The sequence below is a fragment of the Populus euphratica genome, unplaced genomic scaffold (assembly GCF_000495115.2).
Source record: "Populus euphratica unplaced genomic scaffold, PopEup_1.0 scaffold78.1, whole genome shotgun sequence".
Taxonomy (NCBI): Eukaryota; Viridiplantae; Streptophyta; class Magnoliopsida; order Malpighiales; family Salicaceae; genus Populus; species Populus euphratica.
In genome coordinates, this window is record NW_011499867.1 from 1,875,416 (window position 1) to 1,892,822 (window position 17,407).

A 17,407-nucleotide genomic window follows, 5' to 3' on the forward strand; every position below is an offset into this window, starting at 1 on the left:
TATCAATTATTGAATTATGCTAAGGATTGGTAAAAACTAGAAAATCATCAATTTATCCATTATCTAACAAATTGATTCGATATATTATGACAACTATTGAATGAGTTTTTTTGCAATGAAAATTGTTAAAATAAAAATTCATAATCAGATGGAGGATAATTTTTTATAGATTATTTGATTATTTATATAAAAAAATTATAGAAAGATTCATGATAGATATTATAATCGATAATTTATATTCTATGAAAAAATAACGAGCATAATTAAAATAAATATGTAAGAATCTTTTTTTATTATTATTTTTTTGTTATTTTACTTTATTTAAAAATTTATCAAACATAAATAATATTTTGTTTTGGCTAATGTTTTTCATAAACTTTGTATATTTATTTTTTATAGGTATGAAGACCAATAAAATTAAAATAATGAATGTATCATAAAGATACAATTTATTTTATAATTTTGATTCTATTTGGTATTGCTATCACCCTCTTCCCGCGTACAAAGATTGTTTTATATTTATAGTAAGTTATTTGCACAAAATTAAATCATGCAGTCTTTTGTGTTTACAACTTATGCATCGTAGATTAGAAGAAAAAAATTATATATCTTGTTACATTAGTTTTGAGTCGGTAAATTATCCTAGCTCCGCCACCGACTAAAGCTCTTGTGTACTTTGGGAAGATGAAAGGCATTGAATGGTGCCAACCCAATGTTGTGACTTATAATATTTCAAGCTCGAAATATAATTCAAGTTAATGCTTTATTTAAAGATCTTGATGTTGTTTCGCCTGATATATACACATGTAATTGTGTGATGGATGCATGTGGGGAAAATGGGATTATCTGAGAAATGGAATATGTACTTTCTCGCATGAAAAGTTATCAATGTAAGCTTGACATTATTACTTTTAATTTGCTGATTGATTCATATGGGAAGAAGCAATATTTGAGAAGATGGAACAAGTGTTTAGGAGTTTGCTAGGTCCAAGGAAAACCAACTTCGCCTGCATTCAATTCTATGATAGTAAATTATGGGAAGGCGCGGCTGAAAGATAAAGCAGAGAGTGTTTTCAAGAAGATCTAATATGAGATGCACACCGGGCTTCATTACATACGAGAGTCTCATCATGGTGTATGGAATCTGTGACTGTTTCTAATGCCAGAGATATATTTGATAATATGATTGAATCAGGTAAGGAGATCAAAGTTTCCTCCGTAGTTGTCATGCTTAACGTTTACTGTATGAATGGTTTGCACATGGAAGCACATATACTTCTTGAAAATGCACATGGTGTAGGGTTGCTTCCAAATTCATCGACATATAAACATCCTTACAGGGAATACACAAAAGCTAACATGAAGGAGCTTGTGCAAAAGTTGCTAAAGCATATGGATAAAGATGGCATCATCCGTAATAAGAAGTCCTCCTTGGATGCTTTCGGAGCTTCCAATTCTTCAGTGGCAAGTCCGGATTCTGCCATTCCTCTCAAGGGTTCAAGCAGTGCACATAACGATGCCATGAATTTGGCAGAATGATTGGTAGTTTGTTTCATGATTTTTTCTGGTCTTTTCCAGCCCGGAAGGATTTTGTAAAGTTCATATCACAATGGAACAGTTGGCTAATTTAGTCCCTGATTGGTAGACTGCTGAAATGATTTTGACAGCACACAGCATGGTATGTATTCTGTTGTCCTTTTAGCCTCCTGATCATAGTCTTGCTGTTCTTCTTGCTTTGTTTCTTGAAAATCAACATCCTTCACTATATTTACTTTTATTTTCAAATTCAGTATGCCTCAAGATATCTTGAATGTACTACTTGCTGCACCAGCTTTTTGGGTGTATCTTCTCTGTCTGCATTTCAACTTAGGTTTACAGATATTCGGCATCAGCGACCTAATAAAGCACGGTTGTAGTAGTAAAACTAGTTACATTCTTTATGGATAAAGAAAATTATCCTTGTCGCCAAACCTAAGCGGTTGTGTCAGCAGCTTAACCAGCCTTTTTTTCTTTGTTTCAGTGGTAAGATTGCTTGTTGGCTTAAACGTGACATTCTAGCTATGGACCTGACCAATTTACATGCAAGATTTAATGCTGCTTCTCCTTCCTTTTGCTACCTAAAAAACCAAGCCAGATAAATCATATTTCAGCAAATTTCTGTGGCTGGAATGGTTCTGGTGTTTTGATTAGTATATTCATAATGTAGATAAGTAAAAATCCAGTAGCAATCATATCCTTTCCTGCTTGATTTTTTTTTGGTTGTTTTGTTTTCTTCTAGCAGCCCAAATGCATAGAACAAATTTCTTTTTTCCTCCTTTTCAAATAATTTTGAACATGCTCTAAAATTCATTGTTTGCTGAAGGCTTATATGCATTTCAAAGTATTTTTGGTACACTGCAAGCTAATATGCTTGCTTTTTTGACCCAAAATAGAGAATTTTAGAAGTAGAATTCCTTAGGATGTCGCAGGCATCTCCCCCCCAGCACGCTAAATTATACAACACTTGACGTGATAAAGGCGAGCCCTCCTGAGATCCTTGATGTAACTTTCTGTGCTACTTTCTCACTTTAACACATGAGGTAGCTTGGGGCTACAAGGGGAGGGGAAGAAAGGGGAAAACGGCTGTCAAGCTAGGATTATACTGGTCCTTCGATATCTACTCGATCATTGTGAGGAAACCTTGAACATGGGGACTGTCTTTCCACAATTGACACGGTAGTATTGTTTTTATTTTTTTGATGCAAGACAAGATAGTACTGTACAATCTTTTTTATATATAAAATAGCATTGTAAAGGCGAAGTTTAAATTAGATACCCATGTTTTTTCTTCATTGATGGTTCATGGCAAATTGCAGCTATTACATGACAGCAACTGTTTTAGCCTTCACCACAAAGACCGGACTTGGACCATTCGATTGCTGTTTTCATTCCCTTGGCAGAGAAAGAAATCCATCAACTGAACTGTCAAACCACTTATGACAACAGCAAGTGGTGATGGTGCTGCCAATTGGGTGCTGTAGTGTCGGCCGAAAAGCAGTTTGACACAGTTTAATCATGGCTATAATAACGAGATATTATTCTGGGTTTCCGCTGCAAAGCTGTACACAGATAACAAATGATACCAGAAAAGAAGAAAGAGCCATCACATCTAATGAAGCTAGCACGTCTGGGATGTTAGCTCATGATCAAGGTGTTGTCAAAATACCAATTCAATGCCCACATCCAAAAGAAATCAACTGCCGTCGTTCCATTGAATCCTAGCAGATTAATTTGGAATAAATGGGTCCGCATCTTGTAACTGAGGCCCATTTAAGTGAGAAATTTGCACGGCAGATTGTCAACAGGCGAGACTACTTTTCTACTAAGAATAACCACGAACATACATAGTACACTAAGCTTGTACAAGTACAGAATACTTTAGAACCGATAGGGTCAGTGAGTGCTGCATCTCCTAAACAATGACTAATTGGATGGTATAAATCCTGTCAATCCTCGTCTGACTCTGCAATCAGCATTTTGTCCATCAGAATCAAAGTATGACATATATAATACAAGGGAAACAAGGACAAATCGTTTATTAAGAGTTTTCAGACTTGAACAACTTTCAAAAGTATGACATAATAAAGGGCATGCTCATCCACTCATCCATGCAGTATGTAAATCAAACATTGCAAAGGCATTGAAAATACTTTTCCATTAAAAGCATACCATGTATGGCTTCCATGTTATCTTCCTTGTAGACACCAAGAGGTGAGCCCCGCACAGAGAGAAGCATTTCACCAGGTTTGGGAAGTCTTAGAGTTCTTGGTGTCATGCCAATGGACAGTCTCTGACTGCTGACCTGCATCATCAATGAAGGCATGTCAGACACTGGACTTTTTTGGTGATTAAAATTTAAGAAGGCAAATTGAATTGCCATCTGGATGCAACATCAGATCACATAGATGCAAAAAGAGAATAAAACTCCTTAAGTTTCAATGTGATATTCATTAGAACCTTAAAAAAAGAGCTCATGAGACATGCCCAGGATCAGTCAATTCATAGCAATGGAGCTGCCTAGCAGCCCACTGAAAACATCATCCACAGGAAAAGGCTTTCATGAAGACTTTTGTGCAACAGAAACATGCTTTCCTAATGATTCCAAATATTTCCACCTGAATAGGGTTGCAGGCTATATGTCATGAAGGACTCAATTGCCAAAGGCAATTTGATTTGATAAACAATTATCTAAACTTCCAACCACTAATTAATAATTTTATCAATGCTCTTGACTGCTCCAAGAGTTTTTTCATCACAACATTCAATAAAACACTCTAGGCAATGGACAGCATGGTGGTTCTGGAAAAATGCTTGGGTGACAGACAAGCCACTCAAATACAGCTTGCAGCTTGCAATACATTACTGTAAGAGAAGCTAAAGAAATTTATAGAACCTACAAGGATAGTCATGTCTTCCAATTGATCATTTATGTTTCTCACACAACTTAATAGAAGGAAAAACAAGAGGATGAAAATCAGTTAAAGATCGTGGAGAAGCTACTAACCCCAGGAGTTTGGAGACCATCACCATCATGCATCCGAAGCATCTGAGAATCAGATTGACCCTCCAAAACCTATGAAAAAGAAATGTTAATTGACGTATAACAAAGAATGGAAGTTTGCCTTAATCATTAACACCAGGAGGTGTTTGGATGGCCTAAAAATGCATGCCTTTACAAAAGCTTAATGCATAAAGAAACATGTTTAGCTATATCTGAAAAAATGGACTTTTTTGGGTAAATGAAAAATAAGGAAAGAGAAGGTTAGAAATTTTTAATTTCTTCACCGTTCAAGGAGCGTGCTCATAAGGTTCAAACTACAGACTTTTCATCTTCAAACAACACACATCAACCAGTAAACTTGTTTTAATGATAAGAAAACCTTCCTACCATTGCAAATGCAACAAATATGAGGAAAGATAACTCTTCACACCCTTCAAATAAGGAATCGAATGGTTGTAAAAAAAACTATGTTGCCATTCTAGTGTCATAAAGTGAAACATAAAATTATATGAAACATACAAGGTCCGTCATCTGCAAATGATCAGCTGCGCCAAATATGCTTGTTTTCACTGCCACCAATCAAGCAACCCATGTCAGATATGCGACTAACTTCTATAAAAACAAATTCCCATCTCCATTCTCCATTTTTTTGTTTTACCTGCAACGCTTGATAATCCAAAATGACCAACAGATAAGTTAGCAGAACAACTAGGATAAGCCATGGACAAACGACGTAAGAGAGAAGCATTCATGTTTCCCCCATCTGAAAAACCATCAACATTTTCATTAAATTTCACAAGAAACTCTCCATTTTCCTCATTTCTTTCAATAGACAAGTTGGGCAGGTTTTCTTTAAAAAACTGCAAAACAGGTGTTTTCAGCTGTTCCTTAGTAAAGTACGATCGCAGCAACCGCAATTCTGTTAGCAAATGCTCGATTCCCACATCACGCATTGCCCTAATTGCCGCAATTTGACGCTCCACTGCACAAAACAGATAAACCCAAATTTAACCCCAGGAAAATAAATAAAAAACCTACGTTTTTTGTTTTATAATTCAGATACGACTGACTGCTTAAAAAATAGCTAACTAAGTAAAAATCAACCCGAGAAGAAAATGAAAAAATGGGTTCATAATCTCCAGCGAAACCCAATTTCCTTTCCCTCCATTCACCGCTAATTTACTTGAAAACTGAAAAAAAAAGAATCAAAGAAGCAGAAACTTGAAAAAAAAAGTACCTGCTTGGTCAATTAATGGGAATTGTTCGGGTTCTTCAACCTGGGGCTGGTTCTCTTGTTTACTCGAGGCAGATTCTTTGACAATCTTTTTCACTCTCCCTCTAGCCATTTTGAGCCAAACAGATCTTAAAGAAGCATAATACAGTAGGAATTAAGCAATCAATTTGAGAAAATGTGAAGGAACAAAACCACAAAGGATCTGTTGATTTTGAAATGGCAATGCATTTTTTTATCCGTTTCGGAAATTCAGATCTTGTTTCGTTAAAAAGGAGAGAGGGAATAGAAGCCCTAAACAGAAAAGCACAAGATCATCCATGGCAAATACACGCGGCCCATTAATCTAAGCCCATCATCACAGAATTTTGTTTGTGTGACCCAACTAAACTTGCCTTCTCGAATTCAATCCCATTATTGTTTTATATATATATGTGTGTGTAAACAACGAACAACAAAAAAAAACAAAAAAAAAAAACTAGAAACTAGAAACATTGTCGATTTGAACAGTGGCTTGATATCTTCTCGTCTGCCTTCTTGGTTGATGGGGGCACTTGTTCTCTGCATTGACATCCACTTGAGATGAGGTTTCAAATGGTTCTCAATTGGTTGTTTTTTCCTCAAATTTACAAGTGTGGTCTTGTTTCTTCTCTAATAAAAACTAGTGTGGTTAGCTACTGAGAGTTTTTTATAGTGCTATTAAAGATTTATATAACCTGCAAGTTGATGTAAACCCTCCTGTTAATTAAAAAAAAAAAAGAAGAAGAAGAAGAACTAGAGTTGGTGTGTAATGTGTTACTGTGGCAATTTGAGGTAGCAGCCATTATTGTGCATTTATCGCTGTACATCATCCTTTTGGCATCGAGGGTGCTGCTAATTGTGGGTGGGTTTTGATGTGTGGTTCATTTTGGACGGGTTCTTTCTGGTTCCCAGCTAGATGAATGCATGATATTTTGTAAAGCAAAACAGTCCCATGTAAATGAGAAAATCAACACAGATTTAGCAAATATGTATAAAAGCATAATTTTAATTAAAGTAAAGTAAAGTGGGGTGAAAATGCATGTTTCTCCTATAAAGAAATTGGCAAATTTGCAGCAACCTAATGTAAAAAGAAAAACAAATAAACAGCGGCAAATCAAAATAATGTTGTGAAAATCACATTGTTTAATAACATGACATGATTCTTCATCATGCTTGATTGTTTTGAGGATTGTTCTTGCTAAAAACATGATTATCATAACCATTTTGCACCGTATTTTTCTAGCAATGCAAAAGAGAAAAATAACATGGAGAAAAGAGTAGCAGAAATAGTTAGACATGCAACAACCTGTTGTAGAAAAAAAAAATAGCAGCAAACAATCTCAATTTCTTACTCTTTTCTTTTTAATTTCAGATCTTTCCAAATTATCTCTAGCAAAACTTGATGCGACCATTTGATACTGCAAGTAGTAGCTTCTCAAACATCCTGAAAATATTAAGACCAGATTTTTTTACTTGTGATTTCTTTCAACCATGAACTTCGCCACTGTTGAGTTTGTGGTTATTGGCAATAAAAAAAATTTTGTTGTAGTTCATGCCTTCAAGAGCTCAGGAATATTATTCAAGATTCTACGAAAGATTTTCTTTCTTTTAAATACTGAATTCTTCAATACTTGAAACAATCATCTGGAATAATGTTTGTCAGGAGTTTGAGAGAGATTAAGGGTAAATACTTGGATGATCTTTTAGCTGTAACCATGAAGAAGATTTTGTTAAGAGGGTAAATACTTGGATGATCTTTTAGCTATAACCATGAAGAAGATTTTGTTAGTCGCTCCCCTTGTCCAAGATCCTATTACATAAGATCATCCTATTACAGAAGACCGTAACAAATCAGATAGCATCGGCCTCAGTCTTCAAATAAACGGGCCTAACCTGTGAGGCCCTATCGCGTGTTCTCTTTTATGTTTTTTAATTTTAATTAATACCATTCCTTATTTTATTTTATTTTTCTTTTCATTATATTTTTTATTTACCTTTTTAATTAATATCATCTCTCCTATTTTTTAAACTTGTTTAGATTAGATTAAATTTTTAAATAGTTGTTATTTTTTATATAAATTTTCAAAGAGTTTAATGCAATTTATCTAAAACTTTTTTTCTTTTATATTTTATATAAATAAATTACATTTGTTTGATGCATTTATAAAAATAAAAATCATTTATTCTTAGAAAAAAAATAATTTTGAAGATGAAATAAAAAAACTTCAAGATTAAAAAGTAGGGTTTAATATTTGTATATATATCTAGAAAAATATCTTTTATTTTAGTATTTTATTAAAATTAACAATTCTTTATTGGTTTATTGATTTATAATTTTTTTTTTGTTTTTTGCTTGTGTAATTAAAAAGAATCATGATATTTAAAAATTTATTTATAATATAAATGCATTATTTTATTATATTTAAAATTAAATTAAAATGTTAATAAGACTAGTGTTGACTCAAGTATTTGTACCAGAAAAAAGAAAACCAACAAATCAATTATTTTGTAAATAATTTAGTGGTAAAATTGGAAAAAGAAAACTAAAACAACCCAACTTAAAGGGCATAAAATCAAATCAAATTCCAGCCCAATTACACAGAATCAGGCCCACCCTGGAGCCCACCATAAACTTAAAACCCTAGTCCCTCACATCCTTTCACCCTTTATAAATGCCTTCAGTTTCCGTTACCAATTTCGTCTCCGCAGCGCCCCTCTCCCAAAAAACCCCTGACCCCCGCAGCTGCAGTAGCCACAACAACCGTCACCATGAAGTACAACCCTAGAGTCTCCTCCTCTAGGCGCAAGAATCGGAAGGCCCACTTCTCGGCGCCCTCCTCCTTGCGCAGGATCCTAATGAGCGCCCCACTGTCCACCGATCTCCGCCAGAAGTACAACGTCCGATCCATGCCTATCCGCAAGGACGATGAAGTCCAGGTTGTTCGTGGGACTTATAAAGGACGTGAGGGCAAGGTGGTTCAAGTTTATCGCAGAAAGTGGGTAATCCACATCGAGAGGATTACACGTGAGAAGGTGAATGGGTCTACAGTTAATGTCGGTATCAACCCGTCCAAGGTTGTTATTACCAAGTTGAGGCTTGATAAGGATAGGAAGTCTTTGTTGGATCGCAAGGCAAAGGGACGCGCTGTTGGAGATAAAGAGAAGGGCACTAAGTTCACTGCTGAGGACATCATGCAGAATGTGGACTAATTGGTATGCCTGAAATGAAATATTTAGTTGGTTTGTGTTTACAAGGACGAGGTTTTGAATGATTTAGCTATTTTCTCGATACTGCTAGTATGCTATCTTTTTTGTTAATGCTTGGAGACTTTAAGGTTTCTACTGTGACCTGGATTTTGTTACTTTCTGTTGAGGCTTTGTTACTGATACTCTTATTGTTGTCTTTTTTTAATTTTTTTACTGCTGAAAGTGTAATTGGGACTGTGTTTGTTTGGATCCTGTAGGTTTAGACCAGAACTGGGTAGCTGGGGGTTAGTGGCTTAAGTAGCTGGGTTATGTTATTGTGTATGCTTTCGAGTCTAATTGGTTGAAACATTAGTAGGATTTTTTGTCTATCATTTATGGGTTTAGATTGGAATTGGAACTAGGTAGTTGCTCTGAATGCAAGCAGGGATAGGCCTAGGAATTTGGTAGGGTGCTGGGACAGTGATTTGTTTTTAATTAGGTTATTCAATTTGGTTAGGAATTGGTACTTGGTTGGGTCTAGGTTTGTTCTATAAACGTTTTTGTCTAATTGGTGGTCTTCACTGTGTAATTCTTAAGTTTAACATATAAACATGGGAATATATTTGGAAATGTAGTAGCTTAGGCTAAAATTAGAATGGCACATTGCGGTTTTAAGAATGCAGTAGAATTAATATGCCAGTCTCAAATATGTAGTTTGTGATTGTTTGAGTAAGAATTAATTGGATGCTACAAACATGATTCCAATGTATGTAATTTACGAGTGCATATTGCTTATGGGACGTCTTCATGATTGCATAGTTGGATTCTCTTATGATTGTGGGATTGAGAGTCTTTTTACCTTACTAAGCCATCATCATTGTTGATTTTTTTCATCTAGTATAGATCATGAAAACCTTGAATTGCACATGATATGGTAGCTTTTGCATGTGCAGGCTTGGTGATTTATATATTTTTTCATCTAATTGTTTACTATATCATGAGTGGATTTGTAGATCTTTGTAGTGATTTTTAAATGAATCTTTGTAAGTATACAGAAACGATATTTGTGATCCTAGACAGTTGTTGTTTGTACCCTATAACTTAAACTTACTGTGAGCATTTTACTGACAAGAAATATATCCCCTTTCAATTATCTTACCATGTTTCTTTACATTTGATGGTATCAGTATAGTTCATTGACTATTGGAAACACAGTTGTTTGTCTTTGAAGAACACCTTTGACATAAATGACCTAGGATTGATTGCAATTGTGCCTGCATGTAAACTTTAGGCATATTTGTTCATGCTTTGTTGCAGCTTTTCTAGTCATTTGTATTAGTTCTGATTTGGGTTTATATCTGTAGTACGAAAATTGTTTGGTAAATCAGATGCGTGTCCCTCTTGTTTGAGATTCTTGATGTTAATGGTGATGATATTCTAGACGAGCGATGAATGGAGAGCTTTGCCGAGGCCAGTTAACGTGCAATGATATTCATGTCAGGGTTAGGGTTCCACTGAAGGCAATATATATAGCTTTCTAGTTAACTAGAACATCAAGATAGCACACAATTATTTGAAGTTTTCCATGATTCCCATAAAATGAGCGTAGTAATCGAGGGATACACATAAAATCCTGCTGCGACGGAGAAGTGAATTTTATCTCCGTCTGCTTTCAGCTTTGGAGTAGTTTTTCATTTATTTCTCCCTTCCCCGCCTTTCACCATGTATCAGCACAATAACTTCCGGTTACGACAAATGCTTAATCTTGGAGACTTGCAAAGGCCTGCACCGATTTCACCTCCATTTTCAGCAAAACATTTCAATCCATCAAAACCATGCTAATCCTTGATCGATCAACCAAAGCCTTTATGATATCCTTGTAAAATATATCTTGTATTCCTTTATGTATTTTATAACAATCAAGTCACAATTTAAACATAGCTCATTTCTTTCTAAATCAGGGGACTGGAATCTGAACGCATCAAGGTTCCCAACCTGTGGCCTTTTCCTCTAAAAAAAGTCAACCTTTGGTAATTCCTACTAATTTACTTATTTAAGCCTCCATTTCCAACCTAGCAACAGCAACAACAATTACAATTAGATTATTGAGCTGTTGGAATTAATTTTAAAGTTTAAATTCAATTTGTACTTTTCATTCTGTACGATTTATTTATGATATAGTTATTCTTTAAATCTCTAGAATTATCTCTATGTTAGTATAAATACATGTATTGAGAGCATTATAATCCAAGTTAAAGTCTACATGGACTTCCTGTCTTATAAAATTGGTATAAAATGAATAGTATATGTTTCATTTATTTTAGCTCATCTTTTCTTCTCAACGAAGTCTAGTAGGTAGAGGCAACGTTTTGGATGTGGAGCAAGCCGAGAGCACTTGCGATCAGAGCCCGTGCTTCTATTGCGCTTTACTAGATAATAACCTCCTTTTGGTGATTCAAGTCATTGCTTGACTCCAGCATTTCAGTCAAATTGGAATATAGTTTTCATAAAAGTTTATAAGAAGTGTTTGATATTTTATTTTTAATTGATAAAAAACAAAAATAATTGTAATTTATATTATGATAAAATCTAGGATAGTTGATTCATTCAGCTAAAGAAATACTTACATCAAATATTCTAATCCTTTAACTCCAAGCCAGTTTTAAATATGGTATTAAAATATATGTTGATCAATTTTTTAAAGTCATGCATATCTCTTAAATAATACATTAAAATAAACTGAAATTTTACATAAAGATATTAGACACATGAAATCATATTTTGGTAAATTTTGAGGTCAAATGAAGTTTAGGAATATGTTATTTTAAAGATTCAAAGTTACAGATAAATCTTATCAAATATATCAGACTATAACTTTGTATACTGTTTAAGATATATCTGCGGCTACAAGTGTAATTTAGCTTTGATTCAAGTTGTGATACAAACTATACATGCCAAGCTTTCCAATCATTTATGATAAGCTTACTAATTTATCTAGACAAGAGAGAACAACGTGTTTAAAGTCAACACTAAAAATCTATCAAAATTGTGCGAAAATTAGAGATTTTGGCTACATAAAGGAATCTTAGCATAAAGAATTTGTTTTTATTATTATATTTAATTAATTAATTAATTTTAGATAATTTTTTTTAATTTGGGTTTGTTTTGGACCATTAAAAATTGTTTAAGGGTTTATTTTATTATTGGATTTATGTTAGTTGATTTATAGTTTAAGCCTATTAGCTTACAACCCAAAAATAGTTCATTAGGGTTAGTTAGAGGAGACTATATTATGTTTTTTTAGCTGTAAATTTCAGCAGTAAGTTGGAGAATAAATGTAAGTTTTTTTTTTAGCATAACAATATTTTTTTGTAGAGACGAAGATCATACATTAACTTATTGAAGATTAACTAACTTTGTGGCATCATTCACATACTTAGAATTCTTAGATATAACATTATCTTTAGATACAAGTCTTTTTCTAATACCTTTGGTTTTTAGGCATAGGATTACCTCTAGGTCAAGGTTTTATCAAACTTTATTGTCAACTTTCTGAATTTTTATCTACCTCGTTGGGGGTTGCTTGACCACATAATCAAAAGATTTACATTAGTTGGTATCAGAGCTAGGCTCTTAAACTCAGGTTCTATCCTTTATTTTTTTTTCTTGTTAGTTTTGGCTTCCTTAACTTTAGTTGTCTTTTATTCGATTTTTGATTATTTTGTGTCCAGAGTTTAGTAGTTTGCATCTAGGGATTCTTAAAAAATGATATTATTTTAGTTTGTTTCTATCTCAAAATATATCAATAGCACAAAGAGTTAAAAAAAAAAAAAACAAACTTTCAAAAGTCATTTTTGTTAACAAAGGAGAACTTGGACCAAACCAATTCAAAAAATTCTAAGATTTTATATATTGATTCTAAGATTCATAATCACACCTCATATAAAATTTAAGCTCATTTAGAGATCATTTGCTATAGTAACCAAGATTGGGATTAAAACTTATCATAATAGGTTAGATTTGCATCAAAAAGGAATTTCAAGTCAAATAAATTCAGAACATTCTAAACTTTTCTATATTGGGTTTTAAGGTTCTCATCGCATCGCATCCCATTTAAAATTTGAGGTCATTTGAAGTTCGATTACTATAGGAATTAAATTTGAGATTAGAACTTGTTATAATGAGTCTAATTCGTGTCTATAAGTCAAACTTGTTTTGCTATTGTTATTTTTCAATTATAACAATATAATAATATCATAATTGATATATTTAGGTTTATTTTTTTAATATAACCTTTGCATCTTTTTTCTTTTGTATCTTTAAAAATATCTATTTTTAATATAAATTCACTTGTTACTCATGAAATTGTAATCATAGTTTCATCTTTGTTTATTTTTATATTTTATTACTTATTAAGTCATTCACACATATTTGGATACACTATTACGACTATTATATTTGGTTTTGATTTCAGTTCTGCAAGAGTTAAAGAAAGGTGTGACAATAAAAGAAAAAAAAAGTGTAACTAGCATATTTGAATAAAAAGCCTATATTTAAGTGAAATATAAAAGGAGTATAAACATATGAAGGAATGGATGAAGAAGATATATTTCTTGTCAACTAACCAATTTTCATATTCAAAGATATCGAAGGTAAACAACAACATGGCACTATAGAGAGGAGATAATTAAATTGTAACTCATTTATGTATTACGGTTCAGCGGATGGATCAAATGACCAATAAATTTGAGGATGGGTTGGATAGGTTAGAAAGACAACATGTTAATAATCATGGTAGGATTCAAATTAGGCTTGAGAGAACATAATTTAATGTTAGGCAGGCTATTCGACGAGTTAACACTAATGTAGATGAGTTTGTGGCTGATAATGCGGACATGAGTGATGTTAATTTTGAAGAAGTGACCCTGAAACATAAAGAATGTTTTGGACATCACCAAAATTATTAGTTTGAAAGGGGAAAATATGGTGATAATTTTAGCTAGATGGATAATTATAGGTACTAGGACCATAATTCTGAGTGAGGTAAAGATTTTGGTACAATTAAATTAAAAATGTTGGTTTTTCAAGGGAAGAATAATTCAAAAGTTTATTTAGAATGGAAGAAAAAGGTAAAGTGGATTTGGTAGGACCAATACTAAATCTTTGTGTACTATTTAGGACTATATAGAGCTATATGTAGAATTTAGTCACAATTTAAGTTGTAATGAAAACTAGACATCTCAAGTTTTTTAATTATATATTGTAAGCCTAATAATTCATACAGACAAGAAAAAAACAACATGTTTAAAGTCAGCATTGAAAATCTACTAAGATTATATGAAAATTAGAGATTCAGACTACATTGAAGAATTTTAACATGAAAACTTTTTTTTATTATCCTATTTTATTTATTTATTTAATGTTGAATAATTATTTTTAATTTAAGTTTGTTTTAGATCATTAGATATTATTTAGGGGTTTATTTCATTATTAGATTTATATTAGTTGATTACTAGTTTAACCTTATTAACATGCAACCTAAAAGGGGTCTATTGGGGTTAGTTAGAAAATATTATATTATATCTTTTCATCAGGAAATTGAAGAATATACATGAGTTTTCTTTTTGTTTGTTTATGGCAAAACAATCTTTATTTGCAGTGATAAAGATCGCACACTAACTTATCAAAAATTAAATAGCTTTGTGGTATCATTCGCATATTTAGAATTCTTAGATATAAGGTTATCTCTAGATCCAATTCTCTTTCCAATACCTTTGGTTTTTAGGTGCAGAATTACTTCTAGATCAAAATTCTATCAAATTTGATTTTTAACTTTTTAAATTATTATTTATTTATTTAGAGATTATTTGATCACGTGATCAAGAGTTTCTTATCAGTCTAATATTCTAATCATGATAACTTCTATTTTTTACTTTAAATTGAACTCTATCACAAGAAAATCATTGGTTCTTACAAGTATAAAGCCCCCCTAATAATGATAAAATAAATTACATTTGATTTTTTTGTTTGTTTACTTTTAAAATGCATTCATTCATTATATTTTACTTGGAACATGGTACTAAAAATGGAAAACCTTCAAAACTTGTCAATATCCATATGAAAGTTACAGTCTAAAATCTAAACAATTTCTCAAGAAGAAAACAACAAAAGAAAAATGTGTGAAGTATGTTGCAGCTCAGCATCAAAAATGTGTGATGGTCTGCTAATACTTTTTTATAGAAGAAAATTAGAGAAAAGATTCTATGTTATCATGTATTATTGGATGTATGGAATTCTTCTACTTAATTGTTACTAGTTCTATTGCATTTGTACAAGTTTAGGACTCCTTTAACTAAACATTGCATGCGAGCCTAACCATGAAAGTGACAAAAACAAATAAAAAAAACCTTACGCAAGCAGCCATAATAGTATACAAGTTGTGATTCCAACTCTCATGAGTTTTATCATGTGAAATCCACATGAAACCTACAAATATTTTACAGCTTGGAACCAAACCACCAGAAAATTCTTGTTACTTTTGTTATGTAAAGATTTTTTTTCTATTTTTACACTGCATTATTGTTGAACAAGTTATGTTGGGTGAGGCCCGTTATTAATGAACTCTAGAACGACATTCTTAACAACTATGGTGGAAGCAATAAAAGGTGGATATATATGTTTTTGCCTTTGGAAATGTTGGTACGTGCTCATGTCAACAGTGAATGAAAGCCTTGCCAAAATTGACCAACCAACAAAACCATTCTATGTAAACCCATCAAGGCAAAGATAACATTTTCTTCCTGGATTATGAAAGGCAATGCTATTTGATGAAGCCAGAAGTTTGGAAAAAAAACAAAGAAAGAAACCATTGGTCATTCAGGTCACTCTCCAACTACTAGAAGTCCTCCTCTTTTCGAGCCATGCCTGAATAACCAAATACCTTAGTAGTGTGGGCCAACCTCAAATGATCAAAAACCCTAGCCTAACATCTTTTGAGCTCGACAGGCTGATTGTGATATTTTTTAGCCTCAAATCATTAATACTACTTAGACACACACTTCAACATGTTTTTTGAATTTTAAGAGATCAGAGCAACATCTTACACCGTTCATTAAAGCATACTTTACGTACCCTTAAATTACTCACTGGGGTTGTTAGCATATACTAAATTCTTTATACAAAACACTACAATCAATAGCGAGCACTAAACTTTTGATTAATAGTACAATCACTAATAACTCATTACAAACTCCATGCACCATAAGTATTTGCAATATCAATATTCACCATAAGTATTTGCAATATCAATATTCATGAAGTAAGATGACATGATAAAGAATTATAAATTAACCAAGCAAAGCATTCAAGTTCAATCTATTCAAGTTCAATCTATTCGAATTCATTCAAGGACTCCACACCAGTACATTCACGCATTCCCTAAGTTTTTCTTTTTTATATATTATTTTCTCCTTCCATATTTACTGATTTAAACCATAATTAACTTGTTTTTGCAAGAATAACCTAACTCAGAGAAAAACCGCCCAATCACCTTAAGCCAAAATGCAGCCAAGAAAACCCAATCCAGTGTGAAGTTGATACAGCTTCATCACTATTTATAAAAAAAGCCTTGCATGTCGAGCCCAACTTTCCCGTTTCTTGATTCATTGCCTTGCACCAATAATTTAGGACAAACAACATGACACAAAAGAAACCGAGAGGGATGTGTGGTCCCCTCATTTGCTGTCCATGCAAGCAAATGGGAAAAATATCCAATAGCAAAGCGAGATTTGTGATGGAATAAAGAGAACGCAATAAATCTATTTTGCCGACCCACACATTAAAAGAAATAGTTGTTCACGCTTCACACAAACTATGACACGGGGAGAAGCACAAACTTATTTGAAGATACCCTTATATCATCAAATAAAAAAAAATTATACATTTCTATTACACAACAGAAACAAGTTGTGATTAATGTTAGCAAAGAACCGTAAGACATCAGAATTAAGTGAGACAATGCCGAATGATTTGGAAATCTATGGACCCACGACCATATTACAAGTCAAAGGTGAGCATGCAAGTCTTCGTAACCATCACCGATAAGGTGGTATGGAGGGAAATTCGGGCATCCACGGCACGACAGCCCCCGAGTGAAATATCTTAATGTCAACAGGAATTCAATAAAAAGAAAACAATGTACGAGGCAAAACATTCAACCCTTTACTAAGAAAAATGCATGGCTATCACCTGTAACCTGTGGAAACCTAAGCAATGGAGAGAACCAATCAAATCAAGGTAGAAAACAATTAATCTAGAGGCGCTTGGCAACAAATGTTAACTTGTTCTTGATAGCACAATTTGAGGGTTAAAATGCATGACAAAAGTACTACAGAGAACAGTAAGGGCAACACGAATAACATCAGATGATG

General features: G+C 33.1%; 2 protein-coding genes and 1 pseudogene across 2 annotated transcripts; 2 read left to right on the plus strand and 1 right to left on the minus strand.

Annotated features, from left to right (window-relative positions):
- LOC105126482 (pentatricopeptide repeat-containing protein At4g39620, chloroplastic-like) overlaps positions 1-1,546 on the plus strand; it is a 6,006-nt pseudogene extending 4,460 nt beyond the window's left edge.
- Positions 1,547-3,196: 1,650 nt separating this feature from the next.
- LOC105126451 (uncharacterized) lies at positions 3,197-6,099 on the minus strand. The gene is made up of 6 exons (XM_011027322.1): positions 5,778-6,099; positions 5,199-5,522; positions 5,060-5,109; positions 4,544-4,612; positions 3,709-3,841; positions 3,197-3,502 (listed from the first exon to the last, which is right to left on the minus strand). Exons 1-6 carry the CDS (start codon positions 5,884-5,886, stop codon positions 3,486-3,488), a joined length of 702 nt encoding a protein of 233 aa, XP_011025624.1. The 5' UTR covers positions 5,887-6,099; the 3' UTR covers positions 3,197-3,485.
- A 2,380-nt stretch (positions 6,100-8,479) lies between these two features.
- Positions 8,480-9,187, plus strand: LOC105126452 (60S ribosomal protein L26-1). The gene has a single exon (XM_011027323.1). The coding sequence runs from the start codon at positions 8,562-8,564 to the stop codon at positions 9,000-9,002; it is 441 nt and encodes a 146-aa protein (XP_011025625.1). The 5' UTR covers positions 8,480-8,561; the 3' UTR covers positions 9,003-9,187.
- Positions 9,188-17,407: the final 8,220 nt, after the last annotated feature.

What these genes read in the sequence shown, in the direction of transcription:
- LOC105126451 (XM_011027322.1), bottom strand. Translation starts at nt 5,886, where the DNA reads ATGGCTAGAGGGAGAGTGAAAAAGATTGTCAAAGAATCTGCCTCGAGT. An exon ending in CCCATTAATTGACCAAGCAG is followed by an intron (nt 5,523 to 5,777) that starts GTACTTTTTTTT and finishes TGTTTTGTGCAG; the next exon opens with TGGAGCGTCAAATTGCGGCA. An exon ending in TGGATTATCAAGCGTTGCAG is followed by an intron (nt 5,110 to 5,198) that starts GTAAAACAAAAA and finishes GATTGGTGGCAG; the next exon opens with TGAAAACAAGCATATTTGGC.
- LOC105126452 (XM_011027323.1), top strand. Translation starts at nt 8,562, where the DNA reads ATGAAGTACAACCCTAGAGTCTCCTCCTCTAGGCGCAAGAATCGGAAG.